At 38.8% G+C, this 13,607-nt stretch overlaps 1 protein-coding gene across 4 annotated transcripts in view; it reads right to left on the bottom strand.

Moving 5' to 3' along the window:
- cblb (Cbl proto-oncogene B, E3 ubiquitin protein ligase) overlaps positions 1-13,607 on the bottom strand; it is an 83,944-nt gene that overhangs the window by 37,111 nt on the left and 33,226 nt on the right. For all 4 annotated transcript variants that reach the window (XM_026941728.3, XM_053241371.1, XM_026941729.3 and 1 more), the window contains exon 4: positions 6,509-6,655. In XM_026941728.3, coding sequence (XP_026797529.1) covers positions 6,509-6,655 — 147 coding nt within the window. The remainder of the gene's footprint in view (positions 1-6,508; positions 6,656-13,607) is intronic.

The raw sequence follows: 13,607 nt of genomic DNA, 5'->3' as shown, positions 1-13,607 counted from the left end.
CAGAGACAAAAACATCTCTCCCACACACCGAACCGCATCCCTTTGTGCACACAGCTTCTGAGGTATAGTACCTTTCTAACTTTTATGCACAGAAACACACACACAACAAGACAAAATGTGAGACTATGGTATGAAACTTACACCAACTGAAACCTATCCTGGTGAACAAATAAAGGTCAAAGCAACATCATATGATGTTGACAGAGAGGACATGACCATCCATACAAAGTAATGCTACAGGCAAAAAAGCCAAGATAACTTTCAGCATGAACACTCATTTTTAGGAAAGGCAAGACACAGACAAAGAATGTCTTCAAGTCCCATATGTATCAAGTTCCTCAGGACGCCCACACACACCCATGCACACTTTAAAACACACACACCCATGCACACACACAAGCAGCTTAGTACACAGTATATAACATGAAGTATTGAAAGTACTGAATACTTTTTCACTACAAAATATTTTTCATTACCACAATATGGCAAACAATTCAATACCCTTTGAAAACTTTCAATACTGTCATATTTTATTTAAACAGTCACACACTCTTATGGCCACAGATAGTCAAATACTGACTCCTAATTTTACTCAGATGAATTTGACTAGTGACTTCTATGTAGCCTAACTTAACACACTGGTGTTCAACACAGAAACTAAAAACAGAAAATAACTAACTAAATAAATAAAAATTCAGTAAAATTTATGTGCTTTTAATCCTAGAAACATCTGACATGTAAACATGTTGTTATTAAAAGCCTTTAAAAAATAAATAATTATTGAGGAACCAAATCATCTGACATGACCAGCAGCCTGTATCATGTGACGGTTGGAGTGCAGAAGGAAAATGTTCTCTTTCAACTATATATATATATATATATATATATATATATATATATATATATATATATATATATATACTGGATTTCTGTTAATTAATACCTGCCAAATAAGAGTTAAATTAGCAAAAAGGGTATAACTCAGTGCATGGCAGTGTAGCACTTGCATTACTAGCTCTGGGGTATCTGCACTGATTTCAGTATTAGTGTAGGTAAATAACACTATGCCTACGCCTAACCCCAAACTTAATCTCGGTAACTCGGTTCCAATTTTTGGTTCCTTTCTTTGCTATCTTCATGTGGCTGGAGATGAGTCAAATGTCTCCACAAGACCCACGCTGTCACATGCTCCTATCTTTGTAAGGACCTTAGATGAATACAGCCCCTTTTATTGCCTTGCCCTTGTCTTTACAATGAATTTTGATTAGCAGCCATTAAATACCTAAACCCCTCTCTGAACACATCCAAAGTCCATCGCTCACTCTCCTCACATGCACAGTGCTTTGTGCTTCCAGAGTTTTAAACTCTTTTGCACGCTCATCCCCTTAAGCACTTGGCTAACAGCCTCCCATTAGCACCGGACACCTCTAACCTACAAGCACAGAACTGCCCGTGTTCAGCAAAAGAAGGCTTGCAGATCTCTCTCTCTCTCTCTCTCTCTCTCTCTCTCTCTCTCTGGGTGTCTCCCAGCAGAAATCATTTCCTCTGTTTTTGGGGATGCAGTAGCGGAATAGGCCACAGTCAGCACTACAGGCAGAAATAGTGGAAGGATCTGAAAGTGCTGTGTGTGAGACTTGGAGCTCGCTGTTTCCCGCAGATGCACATGCTGTTCTGTGAAAGGAAGAGATATAGAGCAAAGGTGGAGAGTGAGAGGGGCAGTAGGAGAGAAGGATATATCAGAACAGGGGTTCTCAAATGTTTTGTATCCAGGGACCCGTTTATCTGTAAAATAAATTCCATGGACACGTGCAGCACAGATTTACTTCATAAACATTACGTAAAAGTAGAAAATAATATTTTGTCTTTTTGTTAGAGCCATATAACTTTTTATTATTGAACTTTCCACCGACAGAAAACATCAGATTCAAGTTGACATTATTTATAGACCAACTTGGTTTGGATTAAATCTCTTCACTTTATCTGACATGTTAAAAAGGCTAATAATAACTATAAGAGCTCAATAATAAATATAACTTTGATAGTGGGGGTTGTGATTTCCACCACTGAAACTAAATAAAGAAAATGGAAGACCACAATGACTATGCTTCATGAACCCTACTTTGAGAACTACTTTATTAAAAGATACTGCAAGGGGTGGAGAACGCCAACATGCAGACGAATGTGCAGTCATATAGCACTTTTCCACCTAATAGTGTCATACGGCATGATAACAAATCCATAATCCAATATTTTGTCCTTACTGACCCATACTGTAACTAAGCATCCTACTGATTAAGTATCCTTGTTGTCAGAGTACCAGGTACCAAATTAGGATATATAATGGAAGCGAGAATTGCTTCTCTACTGAACCAGACAGAACAGCAATCTTCAGCAGTAGTGTCTAATAACAGCTCAGCTGAGCACAACAGGAAATCCAGGAAGTTCACTTTGGTTGGTGGATCCACGTAAAACCAAACTGTGAGTAAAAAGTTCATCAGAATTTTACTCACAACTTCCTCATTGTTGTACTGTTATTAGTGTTAGCATTAATGTTGTGTGGAAACTGATGGCAGCTATGTTCACAGATAAAAACTTAATGAGGATGCAGAAAGTTCCGGATTCAGATGAGTATCTGTACTACGCTGTCCGGTGCAAAACCACTACCAATTGATATTTATGGAATTTAGCAGACACCCTTACCCAGAGTTACTTGCAGAGGTGCTTTGTAGCCTCCGTCAAAAACATATTCTCATGCTAGTTCAAAGTCAAGTCGTGTGCCGTGAGCTCAAGGATAACATCAGACTCAGGAGAAAAATGGCAGGACAACACCATGAGCTGTCAAATGCCGAGATGAGATTAAGAAAGGAAGGAGATTCTGAAACAGATCACGTCTCAAATGAGCAGGTGACAAGAAGATGAGCTCTGTAATCAAATGGCTCAAAGCAGACTCCTTCACTAAGAGGGGCTGTTTAACAAGCAACTATCACTGACACTATTATATAACGGGGGGAGGCCGGGCCCGTCTAGACAAACATACACAGAAAGCAAGACAAAGCAGAAAACAGAGAATAGTGAGTTGCGAAAAATGACCATTTAAAGTTACAGTGGGTCTACTGTAATATAATACACAGTCAGAAAACGAAGACAAACTCGCCAGCCTCTTTCACACACAACACACAAGCGTTTCTATTCTCTAGTGCACACTACAAATGTGCCATGTGCTTGACTCCGAGGCCGCTGACGCTGAAATTTATTTAATAATAAAAATCATACTTTCCATTACTAAAGCATGATAATGAAAGATTACATAATACCATCATAATCAGAAAGCACAGCAAGAGGAGTTATTCTGTAATAACGGCTAAGATGATCATGATTATTTTGCTCAATGTTTAATCCGCAGTTAAGAATCCCAATATAGAAACGAAGCACCTCCATGTTGTGGGGATGTCACTGCGCTCCAGTCCTGGGGACCCCCTGCCCTGCACAATTTGGAAGTTTTCCCTATGGCCAACATACCTGATTCAAATGATCAGAGAAGTATTAAGTCCATAATGAGGTAGGGATGGTATAGGAATAACTGTAGGGTAGGAATAGCTTCTAAAGAAACTCTGTGTTAATGATTTAATATTCTGTCTACAGAAGGCTATACTAACACACACACCATGTAAAGAGAGAGAGAGAGAGAGAGTACATACGCACATGCTCATATGTGCATAAAGGTAAAACATTAAACCATACTACGTTACCGATCAATAAAACACTGGTACATTCTATATAAACACAACACTAAACTACAGCACAACAGAAAACCAGCGTGTCCTGATACAGTAACAATGCTGTACAATTTATTTAAGATCTACCATTCTGAAGATCTTAAATAACACAAGTGTTCTGTTCTTATTCATCACAACATCCTAGTGCTTAATTGATGCATTTAGCTCATAATCAAGTCCGTTCCCCTGGTGGCAAGAAAGAACACAAGAATTCAAGAAAGAAAGCAAGCAAGCAAAAGAGCACGCAAGAAAGAAATCAAGAAAAACAGAACTCATGAAAGCCAGAAAGACAAAGAAACAGGAAAAACAAGAAAGACAAACACAGAAATCAAAAAAGTCAGTAAGAAAGAGAGCAAGAAAGCAATCAAGAAAAAACAAAGAGAAATATAAAGCCAGAACGACAGAAAGAAAGACAGAAAGAAAATGCTCTTGCAGCTTTGATATACTATAATTTATCAAGAAGCACTGTTTCCCGCTCAGCTTGCAGGAAGTGTGTGTGTGCTACTGACACACACAGCCTTCCTGCACCTCTCTCCCTCTACTCTATCAGCTCTATCTCACATGCTAACCTGTAAGTGTGTGTGTGTGTGTGTGTGTGTGTGTGTGTGTGTGTGTGTGTGTGTGTGTGTGCGTGCGTGTGTGCCCTCTCTTTAACTTCATGACTTTGTAACTGATAATGTCTAAGTCTTTTTAAGTCCTACTTCATATAATAGAATAACAGCAGAGAGTAAAAGAGACAGATACAGATAATAAATGACATACAGACAAAGAACCAAAACAATACACACAGTCACACAGCATGCACAGTCAGGTTTATCCAGACCATTATCTCTGCAGCTGTATGCAAAAGCCAGGCTCTGAATCAAAATCTTCAATGTCGTATGCCTGACTGACACCTAACCTCACTCGTTCAGACGCCCGGCTGATAACGAAGGGCATTTCTACATCAAACAGCTTTCAGGACTAGCCAGACTTTTTAGTTTACAATCCTGTCATTTGCACACATTCTACTCAACTTTGCATAATTACGAATCGAGTTTATCATATTGATCCTGTTTACTGTTGTGCAAATCATGTGTTTCCCTTTCAGGTTTGTAGTTTTGTAAATTGCTCTTGCCTGACACTGTCGCTGATATGTTGAGTGAATACGATGCGCAAATTATTCAAACTTTTAAAACCATAGCTCTAAATTCTCCAATCTGATTGCTCAGCTGATGTTGTTTCATGTTTTATGTGGACGTACCACATAAACTATGATGAACAGATTTAACAGTTGTTATTTATCAAAAAAAAAAATTTTACAAATTTTTTTTAAAGTATAATCATTGATATGGTGAAGTCTTCAGAACAAAGGATGTTGTGGTTTCTTGGTAATAAGCTGCATTTTTGGGTTTAAAACTTCAAAAAACAGTAAGGGATGAGTTTATAGCTGCTATAATGCAAGTGATAAGATTAATATTAGGAACAAACTTGTTTTATTAAATGTTCCTATTCGTGGATAGTACTGTGATGTGCCATGTCGTTCTTTGTTAAAAATAAAAAAACTGTAATGTTTGGTAAATCATGATGTAGGAGGAATAAAACATTCCGGGATGTGGTTATTTTCATATAACAGTCCCTGTTGTGTTGTTTAAAATAGCAGCATAGGGAAAGAGCCACTAGAAGTTTTAAAAAAAAAAAAAAAAAAAAAAAAAAAAAAAAAAAAAAAAAAAAAAAAAAAAAAAAAACCTGTGGAAATATTCCACTTTTCAGGTCATGTGAGATAAAAGGCTTATAAAACGACAAAGTCTTTCATTCTGTGAATCCTACATTTATCCAATCAACACTGCTCAGTATAGCAAATTCCACCCTAGGGCTGGGTGATGTAGCAAAAAAAAATTGAATGATTCTCCTTTAGAATTTCATTTTTTGTGGTTATTCTTACATAATGTAATTATAAATAAATTGCGTAATTTTTCAAAGTTTTTCATTTATTAGAATGGACTCTGGAAAATGTAGATGTGCAAAAAGAGTAACAGTTTTTGCACAGCTTAGTGAACCCTTCTTTCTCGACAGAGTAAATGGGGAACATGTCTTTCGTGACATGAAATGCCACCACCACAACTGAAGAGTCAACTTAGAGTTATGGAGTGACATCAAATCAACATGGCTGTGTATAACATCAGAAATAAACAAAGTAAAACTTCTTACCTTTAAATGAGTTATACTGTATATACAAGCATTACCTTTAGATTAATCAACATAAAGACATATTCGTTTGTTAAATCTAAAACACTGACTGTACAGTTTGCTGTTTGAGAAAGAAAATATACATCACTCATCCGAGTTAGCTGCCTGGCTTGTTGCTAAGAAAAGACGAACATGGGGGTGTCAATTTTCCCACTTCTTCTGTCAAATGTGCCGAGGTGGAAAATGACACCGTTCTGACCAGCAAATTATGGATGTTCAAAGTAAAAATTTTAATATGCACGCACACACACACACACACACACACAAACACAAAGTTGTACAGTTGCACAAACTGTAAAGGTTTGTCGACTTGGGTTCCTCTGTTGTAAATGAAAACGTTGCTGTAGCTATTACGACTCCTGAGGAATTGCACTTACACCAGCTCTGACACTTAACTCCGTATCTCCTATAAGTCACGTTGGATAAAGTATTGAATAAAGTCTCTTCCAAATGAATAAAAGTAAATTATCTGACTCTTTTAGCAGTGAGGAATGAAATCTTACTTTTCACTGAAAAACCTCCTCCAGAACTCGGCTGCGTCGGCCTTGGTGATGCGAAAGGTGTCTCCCTGAAACTGGCCTTCAGGGAAGATGGCTTTAATCTCGGCCAGCATGTGGCTGAAGATGAGCGACAGCTTGGTGAGGTTTCGTCTAGAAGACAGGAAAGAAAGGAAGAGAGGGTAGCAACAAGGTCAGTACATAGATTTGTGGTCAGCACTCAGTATTCTGCACACATACAAACATTCATGGATGCACACAGGCAGACAGATGGAGGAGGCAAAATGAGGAGTCGAGCAGCTTGTCCTTGAACCTGTCATTGAAGTAAATGCATGCCCTTTACACAGGAGTGTAAATAATGTGCTAATAAGCTAAACCTGCGTGTGAAGGGTGTTCAACAATGACAATATAAACACAACACTAACATTCCCTCGTTAAATCTCAGACACAAGTGAAAGAGAGAAGAGAGAAGGAAGAGCGCATCAGGCATCACTTATTCACATTCAGGGTCTGGCTTTATCATTACTGCGGCATTGATGTTTTCTTGTACATGTTTTGCCTGATTGATGAAGAGTGTCTAAATTCGGTTAACTATAATGAGAAATGCACATGACACCCAGTGTTGAGGAAAATATTACAAAATAACACTGTGTTGACATTATAATTGCATATTTCTATTTATCTGTGATGCATTTGTGCTATAAAACACCTTCGTTCCATTTCATTTCTCAACCTGCACAAAGATTTTATAGCACAATGACAAAATGATTATGACAATATGAAAACATTCTGAAATGAAAATAACACTGTAATTATGCTATAAATGCACTATTTTGGCTCATTTGTGCCATAAATCAGTACTGTTTTTTTTTTTTTTAATGAAAGTTGAGAAATAATTTAGACCAAAACAGCTATTCTGTTTTCTTTCCTGTATTCTGGGTTGTGGTTTTTTTTTGTTGCTTAACCTCGGTATTTGTTTTCATATATGATATTATGTCACACGTGGCTCATGAAACCCTCAACAAAGAACAGTGTTTCCGGCCACACCCTTGAGCACAGTTAGTTCCTGTTGTTCCGATCCGGAGCAGGTACCAAAATCCACACATCTGGAACCTTTAGACCAGCGAGTGATTCAATGTTGTGCTGTGGCAAGGGACTCAAAGAAACAGAAACCAAAAATAACTGTCAGAATTTGTCCCAGATCTGAGATGAGCTCAGTGTTACCATAAACCCACAGTAAACCACCCTCACTGGTACAATAAACACTAAAGCTGGAACTAGTTTATCACTTATTCACAGACTCGCCTCATATGACTGCAGGCTTATAGAGCACTGTGAGGAGGAAAGAAAGCACTATAAGAGAGTGACACACACGTGCGCGCACACACACACTGCAGCACTTACAGGCAATATAAAAAGTATTTATTACATCACTAACACCACAGACCTCAAACTTTTGGAGTACTCTGGGCCCTGTGGTATTTATAGCACATAATGACACCCTTAGCTCAGCAGCAAGCCCACTAATAACTAATATATTTCTCTGTCTCTCTCTGTCTCTCTCTCTCTCTATGCTCAATTAGGTAGGGTTATTGTTCCTGGGGCACAGAGCCACTAGGAGCTGCACTGCACATGGCAGATAACTAACCCCTCAGAGCGTTGAGTAGCACGCTCACAAACACACAGTCACACACCCACATTCACAAAATCATTTTGTAGAACAACTCTAAGTCACCTGAGCATCCCAAGAGAAATTCTCCCTCTCCTGACCCCCCATAAAACTCTTTCTCTCTCTCTCTCTCTCTCTCTCTCTCTCTCTCACACACACACGCGCACACACTGTAGAGTTCCTGGATTAGGTATATGACATGCGTTAATCAACAACCTTTATCTAAACCTGTGCACAATCTGAAGTCCATAAATTACTATTTTGCAGCAACTTCCTTCATTAGCACATCTGAATTCAAAGAGATTCTGAAAAAATAAACCTGCATTTTTTCTTAATGAAAAGGAAAAAAAAAAGTTACAGTAATCTTTTATCCTCACATTTTTTAGTTTGTAGTTTTTAATTTGCTATGGTGGTGGGTGCGGCGGCAGCCGGGCTCACACTGACGCACAGCCTCACTGACACACTGTTACTGTGTTTACTGCATTTAACATAATAAACCTAACAACAGCCTAAACACACTTCACTATACAGTACACCTGTACACTGATCAGCCGTAACATTAAAACCACTGACATGTGAATAAGTCAGCAAGTGAACAGTCGATTCTCAAAGTGTGTTGGAAGCAAGAAAAATGGGCAGCTGTAAGGATCTGAGCCAAATTGTGATGGCTAGATGACTGGGTCAGAGCATCTCCAAAACAGCAGGTCTTGTGGGGCGTTGAGCATCAGAACTGGACCATGGAGGTCCAATGGAAGAAGATGGCCTGGTCTTTTGCATCATGTGGACGGCAGGCTGTGTGTGTGTCGCTTACGTGGGGAAGAGATGGCACTAGGACGCACTCTGGGACCAAGGCAAACCAGCAGAGGCAGTGTGATGGGCAATGTTCTGCTGGGAAACCTTGGGTCCTGGCATTCATGTGGATGTTACCTGCTAACTGCGATCTGCTGCTAATGTCTTGGTGCCAGAAACCACAGCACACCTTCAGAGGTCTTGTGGAGTCCATGCCTCAATGAATTATAGCTGTTTTGGTGGCCCAAGGGAGACCTACACAATATTAGGCAGGTAGTTTTAATGTTATGGCTGATCGGTGTATATATGAATAACAACAGAAAAACTTGACTTGAACTGAATCTGCATGTTGTTGGTTTTTGTCTAACTGGGAACAATGTCTGAAGAACATTTTACTGAAATGGAAGAGATGCTATTTGATGACCAGTATCTAATGACTGTTCTGTGTGAACATTCAGGCTAAAGGTACTTACTCCCTTCCCATTTAAAATTCTGCTAAAGGTAATCTACTGTTAGGTTTGTTAATAATTAACTGCTGCTGTTCTCCTTTGTGCTGCTCTCTTAAGAGCAAGCAAGCTGCATGCAGCTCACTGCTCCAGCTATCACATCAGGCTTTTTATCTTGTTACAGGCTTCTGCTGGACCAAAAAGAGCACATTCCCTCTTCACACATCGTGTTCATCGTTCCCTACATGCTCCAGCAGTTCTCCAAACTTCATGGTTTTAGTCTTAATGGATGAGCGCTCACTTCAACACTCTAGACTAGTGTAGAGATCAAACCTCGCTCAGTTACGGTCTAACAAACAGGACAATCAGCTATGGATCCTGAACTCTGTAACTCCACAGATCCTGAGGCAGCTTCCCACACACACTGAGTCAACATTCTGGACATCCGGCCAAGCGTTCAAGGACAGATTGAGGAAGTGTCCTCAAACTCAAATTCGAACTTGGAGATTTGAGCAGCTTGGGGTTTTACATAATGCGCTCTGTGAACAGACTGCTTAAATACGCAAGCAGGCAATGGATAAGGTTCAAGAACAAGTGGGTGAGGCTTCTGGTACGGCTCAGCACAAACAGGGCACGTGCTGTGGCATCTACTTAAGGAAAATTCAGTAATGACAGCCATCGCGTAGTCACGCTCACGCTTACTCACCCTCCCTCTGTCCGGTCTGTACAGGAGAGATATCATGAGCACGGATGCAAACAGGCATTATCGAACAAAACCGACATTATCGAATAGAGGGACACACAAACTGGGATACACGTGGAAGTTAATGCATGAATTTCAATACTGTAATCACTGCTTTTATGACAGTGCTCCAACCTCTATCATTTTACACACACAAACACACACAAAAATACATCTACTATATAATCCTATAAACCTGACATGGACTGATAATATGCAGAGGATCCTTTGAAGACTGTGTGTGTGTGTGTGTGTATGTGTTAATCCTACTACAAAGCATTAAGCCTGAAGAAGGAGAAGTTGCAATAAAACCTACACAATAATGGCAATACACAGGCATATCCTATATATTAATTCTGCCTGTCACACAGACACACACGAATACACACACTCACAAATACACACTTCCCATTATTCCAAGCACAGCCCCACTCTCATAACTAACCTGAACACACTGCACTGATGAAATGTTCTAGACTAAAATATTCTAAAATTATAACCAAAAAAAAAAAAAACAATATTTTTCCCATTTTAGTATCTGTTTAAAGAAAAATTCCATTGTTTTTCAACTTGTTTTAGACATAAAGAAATGCTGAACACGTCTACAAGGTCCAAGGTCTTCATAAGTTAAATTATTAATCTGTATAATTCATCCTTTTAGAAATGGGTTATTTTTCTAGGCGGATGAACTTGTACCTACGCATTGCCAACTCAGGTAAACACAGCTCAAGTAAACAAGGAAGTACTTCAGTTTACGCTTGATCATGCATAAACACCACGCAAGCAAAGTGGAAATAACCGGATTTCGCAGCGTTGCTCTGGTCTTGGAGCAAAAATAACAATAATTTTTAAAGAACTACATAAGACCAGCTTTAGTAAGACTCTCCCTTACGTTTGTCTCATCCTTTATCATTAAAGCGTGACAATTTGGAATTTGGAATTTGCCTCGCATTGCACTGTATGTTCTGACATGCTTTTCAGTTCACCGTGTTTGTAAAGAGTAGTTATTTGAGTTACTCTAGCCTTGCTGCCAGCTCAAATCAATCTGCCCGTTCTCCTCTGACTTCTCTCATCAACAAGCTGTTGCTGCAGCTCACTGGGTGTTTTTTTGTGTTTCGCACCATTGTTGAGCATGAAAATTCTGGGAGATTCCGGGAGATCAGCAGTTTTTGAAATACTCAAACCAGCCCGGCTGGCACCAACAACCATGCCACAGACAAAGTCACTGAGATCACATTTTCCCTAATTTGATGTGATTAATTAACTGAAGCTCCTGCGCTGTGTCTGCATGATTTTATGCATGCAGTTAGACTTGAATGAGTATTGAGTAAACAGGATTTTCATTATTTTCACAGTTCAGGGAAACATGTTGACATTCTTGTTGGTGGTAATCACAAATACACTACAGATGTGGCCAATAAACATTATACTGGAAAAATGCTGGAGTATTTCCTCATTCTCTTTCTCTCTGTGTATCTCTCGCACTCTCCCTCGCTTCTGTCTTTTTCCCTCCAAGGTTAGCACTGTGCCATGTGCCTCAGCAGATGCACCACTCACACAGCTTAACATGACTCAGCAGGCCAATGCTGTGTGTGCTCATGTCTGTGATCTGCACCAGTGCATGTTGTGTGGTCAGAAGAAATGTGGAGGAACGTATGTGACTCACAACTCATTCAGCAGCAGGTGACCACTCACTTCTCCTTTAATGCTATCGTGTGACAGTATATTCACTCATCTTCAGTCACCTCTGGTCAGGGTTGAGGTGGAGCCGGAGCGTATCACACACTCATTCACACCTAGGGAAGATTTAGCATAACCATTCTACCTTCACATATGTTTGTGGACAGTAGGAGGAACCTGTAGAGCCCTGATGAAACCCACACATGGAGAACATGTGAAGCTCCACATAGACAGTGACCTGAGCTCAGGATCAAATCAGGGACCCTGGTGCTGTGAGGCATTAACACTAGCCACTGTGCCATCCATGTGACAGTTCAGTGAGCAAGCATGCACATGCACGCACACACACACGCACACACACACACAGCATGAGCTCTGGCCTGTTTTCAAACTACCATTAATTTTAAATCCAAGCCTTCAAGGCTCACTCTATAAAGTCAACATGAAAATCGTGTTGCAACAGAAGACTCTGGAGCCAAGTCTAGAAATGCTTACTATTTGCACAAATGGACAAATGCATATTTTTATATATATATATATATATATATATATATATATATATATATATATATATATATATATATATATTTATATATATATATATATATATATAAATATATAAACACACACACACACACACACACACACACAAACACCTTCATCACTCTCACATCACACAAGAATAGGCATAGAATACAGAATCAGTGAGTCATTAAAGCGCATGTGTGGCCATTGATCGCTCTGTGAGTCAAAGTTCCTGTGAGTGGGCTTGCATGTGTAACAGTTACTTATGCATTCTTGTTAGTCAACTACTTTTTCAAATAAATGATGCTTTCCTGTTTTCATACAGAGAATATATTTTTTCCAACTAGAAACGTGGAATAGTAGGTTAAGAAAAGCAAGTACAGAAAGGAAGCCTATACCTCCAAAAGACACATCATACTCATATGATTTCATATCATACTTTTTTTTCAAGGGTTCTTAACAGTACTTAAAGTTACTACGTGTGTATATACATACACATATTTTATATATATATATATATATATATATATATATATATATATATATATATATATATATATATATATGGAAGTATCACGGAAATCAATGGAATCATGGAAATCAATGAAATCAATGAAATAATGGAAAATCAATAAATTATGTCACAATGTGCTTTTCTGAGATATTGTTGATATTATGTAATGCTGACATTATGTAGTTACAGTAGAAATTGTTTTTGACTTTTTATTGTTAAATATATTTCATTTCTTTGTTTATAATGTTTTTATAATTTTTGCGAACATTGACTCAAATCATCAAACAGATGACACAATCACCCGTACCATGTACCATAGAAATGTTTTCGAGAATTGTGATATCTTTTGACATACCGCCCACTCCTAATCAGTACATCTAGAGGCGTACTTTTTTGATATAATGTTTTGTGGGATAGTATGTGGTGAGAGACATAGCCCTTCAATGTGAATGCCCTGCTTGGCATTTAAACACTCTTCTTGGCCATTTGGTTGCTAATTACAAATGAGTATTAGGTGTACAGCTAATTCGCTTAAACAGCGTAAAAAAAAAAAAAAAAATCAGTGATACAATGACAGTACGACTCCCTGGCTCCTCATCGGCATATCATGATGGTGGAAATCTACTGAAATCTAGATGTAACATGACGAATAGGGCACATTAAGCTCTCAGGGGAGGAGCGAGACGTCTAAGAGTTTCACTGCTTACTTTGCGTTAGCCAGCAGACCAGACAGAACACTC

Source organism: Pangasianodon hypophthalmus, chromosome 17 (assembly GCF_027358585.1).
Source record: "Pangasianodon hypophthalmus isolate fPanHyp1 chromosome 17, fPanHyp1.pri, whole genome shotgun sequence".
NCBI classification, from domain to species: domain Eukaryota; kingdom Metazoa; phylum Chordata; class Actinopteri; order Siluriformes; family Pangasiidae; genus Pangasianodon; species Pangasianodon hypophthalmus.
The sequence above is the reverse complement of the archived record's forward strand: the minus strand, read 5'-3'. Positions and strand labels throughout refer to the sequence as shown.